The sequence below is a fragment of the Notechis scutatus genome, chromosome 4 (assembly GCF_049901735.1).
Source record: "Notechis scutatus isolate UNSWTSFEM ecotype Mainland chromosome 4, rNotScu1.2, whole genome shotgun sequence".
NCBI lineage: Eukaryota > Metazoa > Chordata > Lepidosauria > Squamata > Elapidae > Notechis > Notechis scutatus.
Window position 1 is genome coordinate 7,594,674 of NC_142012.1, and position 9,378 is coordinate 7,604,051.

Below are 9,378 nucleotides of genomic sequence, written 5' to 3' on the forward strand. Positions count from 1 at the left end.
GGATGTGTGTCCACCAGGGTGGAAAGAGGGAGCAATGGGGACACATCCAAGAAAAGGCAGGTCCTACTCCAGGATCCCCTCTCCCAAAGCGACACCCCCCCCCCAATGCTTCAGGGGGTCGGCTCCTGGGAGGGGGGCAAGAACAGAGTTTGCAGCAGGTCGTTTCTGCCCCTTCCAACGGTTAGGGCTCTTCTGACCCCCACCCCCCCACACCCAGAAAGGGGCTCGGCGGCGGGGTGGGGGGGCGCCAGTCTCTGTCCAACCTCAGCTTGGCCCCGGCTCAGGAGACTACGTGGATCCCGCAGGGCTGGGCAAGGAAAGGTCCGTCCGACACGCCCGGGGAAACTTTCCCACGCCGGAGGCAACGACTACTGCAGAGATTTAATTTCAAGAACAAGCCCCGTCCGGCCTTCCTTCCTCCCGCGCGTGTGCCCCCTTCCACTGGGCATCCCGCTCGAGACCCGCGTGCGAGGCCACCGGGCAAACCCGTGAGCGCCCCGCGGGGACGGTGCCCTGCCCCAAGTCGGCGCGGGCTTGGATTTTCAGGACGTGCTGCCCCGCCCCGCCGCGATTTCGCGGTCCCGCCGGTCCCTCCCGCGGTGGGCTGGGGCGGAGGAGGAGGAGGAGGAGGAGGCGGGGGGAGGGCGGGGGCGCCTCTTCCCGGCCCGCCGTCGCTGTCGCCACCTCGGAGCCGCGGCCCGTCGCCGTCGGGGGTCTCGCGATGGGCAGCAGCGCCCTGGACCTGGACAAGCACCGACTGGCGCTGCTGGCCGCCAAGAGCGACGTGGTGAACGGCCGAGCGGCCGCCAGCTGGTGAGTGGCGCTGCTGCCCTTCCCCCGGGCAGCGCCCAGGGCTCCGGGGCGCGGAGTCCCCCCACCTCAGCGGCCGGGCTCCGGCTTCGCCGCTCCCGGATGGGGTGGGCGCACGGCTGCTGGGCGGGGGTCTCTGCAGGCCGGAGCTCCGGGGTCTCGGCGGGGCCCGGACAGAACAGGGCGAGCGCGGCTTTCCCTCTCGGCTTTGGCTTTGGCCCCCGGACCGGGAAGGATCCCGTGGCGCGTCTCGCGGGCGAGAGAAGTTGCGCGGCGCCAAGTGGCCCAGCTGGGGCTCCCGGGGTGGGGGCAGCGGGTGGCCTTTCCGCCAGTCGCCTCGCCTGGCTGCCTGTAGCGGCTCTGCTCTTTGCCCCCTGGAAGGCAGCTCGGCCCCGGAGCCGCTTCGCCCCTCGGAAATCCAGGGGTAAAACTCGGGCGAAGAGTCCAAAAGGGAAGGAGCCGGGCTGGGAGGGAGGCCCGACGCCCCCGCCTCGGCTATCCCGAGCCCTCCGCCGACGGGAGAAGCGCAATCCTGGGACCTCCCTAAGCAGCCCCGGCCTGCCCCACCCCCTGCCTCGCCCCTTCGGCTCCTGGCCCTCGCCAGTCTCGACCGGCCGAGGAAGCTGCTCCAGTTGGGCGTGGGTGGCTCAGGGGCCACCCTGGGCTGCTGCCGCCGCCGCCGCCTCCCATCAGCTTGGCCAGTCTCTCCCTTCCCCCCCCCCCCCCAACCGAAGCCCCAGGCGCTTCTGGCGAAGGGATGGCAAAGTGCTGTGTGCCTGGGGCAGACTGGTGGGTGACAGCTGTGCCCGCCATGCCCCTTGGGCCACCATCCTCCCTGTGAGAAGCTCAGCTCAGCACTGAGTCCATCCTCTTGCCACGGGGTGCCAGCTTCAGGAGGTGGGAGCCCAGGCGGTGTGAGGTTGTGTGTGTGGGGGGGCATTTCAAGAGCGAGAAACAGGGAGGATGGGGAGAAGGAGAGTCGGGAGCTGCCCTCCCGCATTTGGCCCAGCATTTGGCCCTTTTCCTTGGAGGGTGCTTGGCACCACCTGGGCCTCCTGTTGTTCCTGCTCAGTAACCAAGCCCAACCTCAGGAAGGCAGGAGGAGGCTAGTGTGTGTGTGTCTGTCTGCCTGCCTGTCTGTCTGTCTGTGTCAGAGGATCTGCAAGATATTTGAGAGGGGATGGGAGGGGGCCACTGGGGGCTTGGCTTCCTCCGAGGGAAAGGAAGGAGCCAGCTGTGTTTTCATCAGATGCCAGCCCACTCCCACCCACCCTCAGCAGCCATCCCACCCTAGCGAGGCTGCCGGAAGCACAGCAGGAGGGGTGTGCTGGGGTCACCTGAAGGGCTGGTGGAACACTTCTCTCCCCCCCCCCCAATCTGCAGCAGGGCGCCCCCCCTCCGCTTCCATTGTTTGAAAGCGGATGTGCTTCCTCCCGCTCAGAGGGAGAGACGGGGAAGGGGAAGCAAGGCCACCTGCCAAGGGCCCAAATGAAGCTCCCCAATGCCTCCTCTCTCCTTAGAAATGCTCCCCGAAGGACAGGGGGTGCCTGGCAGGGGAATCTGCCTCGGGTGGGGGGCAGAGATCTCCTGTTGGGAAGCCTGGTCTGCCACCCTCTGAGGCCTGGACTCATGGCAGGGTCTCTTCCCCTTCCTCCAGCCACGAAAGGGGAGGGCCGTGGGAATGCCTGCCTTGCCTCATCTGGTGCCCAGACCGGAGTGCAGCTAGGGGGAACGGCTGGGAGTGTGGAGCTGGGCCCAAGCAGCCTCTGCCACTGGCACAAACACACCGACTCCAGCAGGAGAAAGCAGCCGCGCCAGGCAGCCTGAGACAAGGAAGCCAAAACGCAAAACTGTCTGGTTCCTAATACCAAACCCCTCCCCCTCTTTCTCCCATTCAGGGCCCTCTTTGCCTACGAAAAGGCCAACGAATTGAAACTCCTGGACTCAGGGGGTAAGACGGGGACCCTTCCCTTTCCTTCCCTCCTTCCCTCCAGGGGGGACAGGATGCCCCAGAGATGGAGGTGGGGTGGGGGACAGCCAGGACCTTCTCAGTCTGATCAGCCTCCAGGTGAGGCAGCTCCATTCTGGCCACCTTGGAGGGAGGGCATCTCCCTGGGCAGGGGGATCAGGGCAGGAGCAGGTGGGCTTGGTGCTCCTGTGCCTAACCCAGCCTCCCCCCTAACAGGAGGCGGCCCCGATGAGCTGGCCAAGCGCTTCCAAAGTGGGCGCATCATGTATGGACTGTGCCGCCTCTTGGAGCCCACCGCAGGGGTGCCACGCATCGTCCTGATCCACTGGGTGAGAGTGGAGGAGGGGGCTAGGCGGCACGTGGGGACTTGCAGCTGGAGAACCAGCAAGAGAGATGGTGCCCAGATGCCTCTCGAGGGACGTGAACCTGGGCCTCGCAGTCAGTGCAAGCCAGGATGGCTCCGGCTTCAGAACCTGCAACTCAGCCTCCCCGTATTCCAGGGGGTCTTCAAACTTGACAGCTTTAAGACTTGTGGACTTCAACTCCCAGAATTCCTCCTCCAAGGCATGTTAGCTCTCAGGAATTCTGGGAGTTGAAGTCCTCAAGTCTTAAACTTGCCATGTTTGAAGACCCTCGCTCTATTCCCAGGACAGGAAGAGCCCCAGCGTCTCCCTCGTTCACAATGGCCCCCCTTTATCGTGACTTCCCCCCCCCGCCTCCCCTGTTCACCACCTTGAATGGAGAGAAAGGCAGGCTATCGCTTGGGGGGAGGGCGGGGAGGGGATTCCTTGCTTTGAGAGAATGGATGAACTGCCTCTGTGGGAGCGGAAGGCCACGAAGCCACAGCAGCCACCCAGAAGTGGCAGGTTCTGTCTCCGAGAGAACCCCCAGAGGAGTCAGTTCTACGGAGCGTATGCGGAGTGCATTTTCTCATGACCTCCCAAGGAAGGAAGGAAGGAGTGCTGGATCTGGGCGAAGGCTTCTTTCCCCCTCTCCACGCCATCCCCGGCCCACCAGAAGTTCAGCCTGGAAAGAACTGGGACTGTCCAGAATGTGGCAATCAGGAACTGTGATATGTCCAGAAAGCGGGGGGTGGGGAGAGGGCTGTGCCTCATCTCCAATTCATTGGCGGCTCTACCTTTGGGGAGGGCAGTCCTGGGAGAGCCCAAAGGACACGGAAGGCAACAATTGGGGGCTTCTGGAAGGGCGCCGCCCCTGCTGGAGTCTTTGAGACGAGCCCCTGGCTCCCTCTTTGGCACTAGGTCGGCGAGAAAGTCCTGGACTCGCGGCGAGAAGCCTGCGCTGGGCACCTGCCGGCCATCCGGGCCTTCTTTAAGGTGGGTTCTAGGCAGAGAGTGGCTCCGTGTTCCTTGCCCTGGGCCAGAAATGGGAAGCTGAACGGTGGGGGAAGAGAGGGGGCAGTGGTGGGATTTAATTTTTTTACTACCGGTTCTGTGAGCGTGGCCTGGCTTGGTGGGCGTGGTTTGGTGGGTGTGACAGGGGAAGGAGATTGCAAAATCCCACTTCCCACCCCACTAACCTACTTCCCAGCTCCGTTCTCCTGTGCAAGGCAACCAAAGGAGACCCAGCCGATCAGCTGGGACTCAATGGGAGGCAGAGAAGAGATGGGGTTGGCGGGGCCAGTCAGAGGTGGTTCTTTTGCCGGTTCTCCCAATAACTCAAAATTTCTGCTACCGGTTCTCCAGAACCGGTCAGAACCTGCTGAATATCACCTGTAGAGGGAGGGCTCTTTTGTGGATGAGAGGGCAGGGGGGAAAAGGGGAGGAGAGGAGGCTCCATCTGGGGCCAGCTCCCCCCCCCCCGACGGAGGGCAGCTTATCTTCCCGGATGGGTTGGGGGGGGGGAATCCCTGCACTGCTGCCTCCTCTCTCCCTCTGCAGGAAGCCCACCTGGTGCTGAAGGCCAGCCGGGTGGAGGAGGTGAACCAGGAAAAGCTTACCTGCCGGCTGTCCCTGGTGGCCCCCCCAGAACAGCCCCCCCAAGAAGCTGCCTTCCCTAAGAAGGACCTGAGCGGAGACCCTGAGGAACTGGTGGTGAGGAGGAAGGGAAGGGAAGGGGTGGGCAAGGCCCTCCCCCCATGAGCTTGCACCCCAGCTCATCAAAGCGGCCAGTGGCCAGGTGTTCCCTCCGCTTCCGACAGTGGGCAATCGTAGCCAGGCCCCTTCCTCAGGGAGGACTGGGGGCCCTCGGGACTTTCCCAGGGAAAAGGCAGCCCCCGCCTTTCCCTCCCCAGCGCACAGAGAAGGAACCGGGTGAAGGTGGGACTAGGCTGGCTTGGGCGCCCCACTGCTCTGGCACGGGAGTGGCCCTTGCGGCTGCCTGCCTGGAGAGCCCCTTGCCTGTTTGCCTTTAAGCAGCTGTACCTGGGTGGGGGGGCACCTGAGAGAGGTTCCCCCCTCCCCAATTGAGAGAGGCTTTCAGGGACCCACTTGCTCCTCTCCAGGGGACCAACTACCAGAAAACCAACGCCGTGCTGGAGATCTTGCACACCAAGAGGAGCTCCTTCTGGGCGCAGGCGGAGGTGAGGGGGACGAGGGCCTGCTGGGCTGGCCGAGGGCTGCAGCATGTGTGGGTGGGTGGGTGCCATTCTGCCTTCTCTGCCTCCCTTCAGAGGGAAGAGGAGGAGAGGCGCCAGGAGGAGAAGAGGCGAGCCCAGGAGGAGAGGCGGCACTGGGAGCGCCTGCGCATGGAGGACGAGCGCCGGGAAGCAGCAGAGCGGGAGCGCCGGGTCCAAGAGAAGGAGAGGCTCATCGAGGAGCACAGGTGGGCAGGCGGGCCTTATGCCAGGTCCCTCCCTCTCGCGGCCTGGCTGAGTTGGGCGAATAAAAGGGGCTTCTCTTTGCCTGACAGAAATCGTCTCCTCGGCGGCCCTTCTTCTCAAGCTTGGCGACTTGAGGACGCAAGGACCTTCCTGGGGGAATTCTGGGAGTTGAAATCCCTGCGGCTTTAAGGCGCCAAGCTTGAGAAGCACTGGAAGGGAAGAGCCCAGCCTCCCTATCCGAGGCCCCTTCCAGCGGATGATCCTTCTGCCTTCCTCCCCTCGCTTCCCCCACTCCCCCGGCGGCCATGATGTGCCTTCCCTGAAAAAAAAAGAAAAAGAAGCCATGCCCACCCAGTCACATGGCCACGCCCACCTAGCCACGCCTACAGAACCAGTTGTTAAAAAGATTTGAATCCCACACCTGGGTGCTTCGGTCGGCTCAGAAGCACCTCAGATGCAAAGAACCATTCACACCTGGCCTTTGAAGGATGCCCATGAAATGAAATACAGCTGTTCTCCTGCCTCCATCTGCTTTTTGGCCTGGAAGAGACCACTCGTGGCAACCAAGGAGGGGGGGTCCTTCCTCTTCCCCCCCTTGTGCCCCGAAGCTGGTGGAATGCCATTCCCTGCTATTCCCAGGTGGGGAGGGGGTGAAGCAACTAGGGCAAGATCTGTGCCCCCACCCAGGGTGGGATTCAATTTGTTTAACAACCAGTTCTGTGGGCGTGGCTTGGTGGTCATGTGACTGGTTGGGCGTGGCCAACTCAACATCACTCACATCGCAGCACGCATCTCCTCGCCTGGCCTCTCATGACTGTGGGGATGCTGCAACAGGTGTAAGTGTGAAAAATGGTCATAAGTCACTTTTTTCAGTGCCATTGTAACTTTGAATGGTCACTCCACACAAGCAAAGTACCAGCAAAGGAGGAGAAAAAAACTCCAGAGAAGTTCCTGAGACAGGAAGTCCAGTCCTGCCAAGAATGTAATAAGGGTTTATGGAGAGGCAGTTTCTGTAAGCAACACCAGAATGTTTCCTTCCTGCCTTCCTTACAGGATTAGGCCAGTAATTTCTTCTAACAACCGGTTCTCCCAACTGCTTAGGATGTTAACAACCAGTTCTAGTGAATAAGTGCAAACTGGTAGAATCCCACCCCCCGCCTCCACCCTGTGGGAGGTGGGGGCTTCTCCTGAGTGGCTCTGCCCCACCCTCCACAGGAAGCAGCAGGCCCAGCGGGAGGCAGAAGAGCACCAGTGGGAAGAGGCCCGGCGGGTGAGTGCTTTGTGGTAGCCCCATGAGGCCCCCCCTCCACATCTGGGGAGTAGGGTGGGTCAGGGGCCTTTGGTTGATCCTGGGGTGGGGAAGGGAGGCTGTGGGAGCTTCATCTGCAGGGCTGAAGGAGGGTTGGCAGGCTGAAGCCCAGCACCTGTTGAACTGGTGCATGCCCTGCAACCCCAAGGGCATTCTGGGCCCTCCCCCGAGCGAGCATTCCTTCTCTCTCCTCTCCCTTGGCAGCGGGAGCAAGCAAGGGCCTTGGCTGGGACGAGTCCTCGGAGCTGGGCCAGTGAGGCGGCCCCGGTGAGAAGACGGCAGCCAGAGGAGGGGAATGGGTGTGTGTGTGCTGTCAATGAAACCTTGGCTTGGGGTTCTGGGGGGGGCAGTCAGGGACACGCTTGGTGGCTCCATGTTGGGGGCCCGAGTAGAACCCCAGTGTGGGCCAGAGTGGGGGGCTTTCTGGCTGGAGGGCTGCTGTGAGTGACCCTCCTCCCCTGCAGCACAACCCCACCCCCAAAGCCACTCCCCTCCCTTGGCGGAAGCAGAGCCACTGCCTGGGGGGAGCTGTTTAGCAGCAGGTGAGGCCCCTCACGGCTTTTGTTCTGGGCACAGGAGGAGGCGGGGCCAGGTGTGGAGCAGCCACCCAGGAGGGGCTTCTTCCAGACGAGAGCACGGCTGGGCTCCTCCTCCGCCTTGGGGGACCCAGGCCCAGGTGAGCACCTCGGCTGTGCCCTGGCCTGCCGGACTGCAGGAGTACCGGTCTGACTCCAGCGCTCAGCCCCACCCGCCACCCCAGCCCCGTGGGAGCAGGGAGGGGGCAACTTCCTGGAGTAGGGAATGGGGGGACTCTTTCTCTCTCTCCCCCACTCCCCGCATTTTTGGACATCTGAGTAATTCAAGGCTGGGCGACCTCTGAACCCTAACAGATTGGCGGGTGGGGGTGCATTTTGGTCTATAGTGTGTGTGTGGGGGAGGGTATAGGCTGGCTTTGCTGATGCATCTTCTCTCCCCCTCCCCGCTGCCTGGATAGGACTGCCTCGGCACCCTTTCCTCCGCTACCAACGCAGCCTCACGGAATCCGCTTACATCTTTCGCCGCCCCGCAGAACCGGACCTCCCGGGCAGCTTCGAGGCTTCCGTGGCTCCCCCGTCGGCCCCAAGCCCGGCGCTGCCCCCAAGCCAGCCTCGCCCCCGCCAGCACCCCGCCTGCTCACCGCCAAGCAGCGTCAGGGCCACCGCCATGCACCCCCTCTGCCCGCCCCCTCCAGCCCTCGCCTGTGCTTTGAATGGCACCCCAGCCGAGCCTCCCCACCTGGCCCCCTCGCCTGAATCGGAACACTTTCCGGGACAGGAGAGCCCCCTTTTGACTCCTCCGGGCTCCTGCTCCCCCCCTGCGGAGGAAATTCAGGCCCCCGGCCATGCCCCAGAGGGACCAATGTCCCCCGGCCCAGCCCAGCCCACCAATGGAAGGGCAATGGACTGGGAGGAGCTGCTCAGCCCCACAGCGAACTCTCCCCCGAGGGCTGGTCTAGGGGAGACAGCCCTGGAAAAAGGTAAGCCCCCAAGTCTTGCTCGAGGGCTGCCCCTTGGGGGGGGGGGAGGAATGAGGCAGCTAGCAGCCATGGGGGTGTGTGTGTTGTGTTTTCCTTGGTTTTCTTGGCTAAGATTCAGGCAGTGCAGGATTGTACAAACAGCCAGAATTGGGGGAGTGGGGTTGCTTAAGCTGGGATCCTCGGTCCCCACCTGCTGGGATCCTGTCTCCTGAACAGTGAGGGGGTGTCGGGGGGGGGCTTGCAAGCCGAGAGTCCCAGATTCCATTAAAAAGTTCTCCGTTTTGCTTGCATTTGGAGGAATTGCTTGGCTTTACCTGTGGCTAAGGGACCAGCCCTGCTTGGTTCAAGGATTGGTGGGTGGTGGGTGGGAGATGGACAGGTATGGGAGATGCCCCAAAGGCCAGGCTTCTTCCCCACCTTTCCTTTCCCAGGTGCCTCACCAGGACCTGCTCCAGGCCAGGCTGGGTCCGTCCTGTCTTCTGGGCACAGAGGATCAGAGAGAAGCCGGGGCGAGCAGGTGAGTCGCCCACGCAAGATGTTGTTAAATCTCCTGCTTTAAATCACTCGCCGGATCGGCGCAGGAATTTCCCTTTCCTTGATTCCAACACCACCCCTGCAAGGTAGGCCGGGAGTGAGAGTGGCTGACCCAGAAGCCCTGCAAGGGCCGAGGGCTGCCTCTGGCTCTTTTCTAACGGGTGGCGGAGGGAGTGTGTGTGTGTGTCCCTTTCTCACAACAAACCTTCCTCCCTTCCCCGCTGGTCAGCTTTCTCTCTTTCTGCAGGGCAACTGGCCCCAGGATGGGCGCACGGCGTGACTGTCCGGCTTCTGCCCACTCAGCAGAGCAAGGGATTCCTGCTTGGAGAAGGTGCACTGTCCTCGCGCCCGAGGGAGGCCCCCACCTGCACCTGCCTGCTCACCTGCAGCCAGACCAGAACAGGCTCGCTGTGGTGCCTTCACACTGGCTTGGGTTTGCCTGCTATCAGCACTGTAGT

At 62.8% G+C, this 9,378-nt stretch overlaps 1 protein-coding gene across 1 annotated transcript; it reads left to right on the plus strand.

The window, feature by feature from the left end:
* Positions 1-484: 484 nt before the first annotated feature.
* LOC113417891 (drebrin-like protein) lies at positions 485-9,200 on the plus strand. The gene is made up of 13 exons (XM_026676507.2): positions 485-813; positions 2,709-2,761; positions 2,996-3,108; positions 4,042-4,116; positions 4,681-4,833; positions 5,244-5,321; positions 5,412-5,563; positions 6,777-6,831; positions 7,075-7,137; positions 7,447-7,546; positions 7,865-8,386; positions 8,818-8,903; positions 9,168-9,200. Exons 1-13 carry the CDS (start codon positions 722-724, stop codon positions 9,198-9,200), a joined length of 1,575 nt encoding a protein of 524 aa, XP_026532292.2. The 5' UTR covers positions 485-721.
* Positions 9,201-9,378: the final 178 nt, after the last annotated feature.

What these genes read in the sequence shown, in the direction of transcription:
- LOC113417891 (XM_026676507.2), top strand. Translation starts at nt 722, where the DNA reads ATGGGCAGCAGCGCCCTGGACCTGGACAAGCACCGACTGGCGCTGCTG. An exon ending in CCTTCTGGGCGCAGGCGGAG is followed by an intron (nt 5,322 to 5,411) that starts GTGAGGGGGACG and finishes GCCTCCCTTCAG; the next exon opens with AGGGAAGAGGAGGAGAGGCG. An exon ending in GGAGACAGCCCTGGAAAAAG is followed by an intron (nt 8,387 to 8,817) that starts GTAAGCCCCCAA and finishes TTCCTTTCCCAG; the next exon opens with GTGCCTCACCAGGACCTGCT.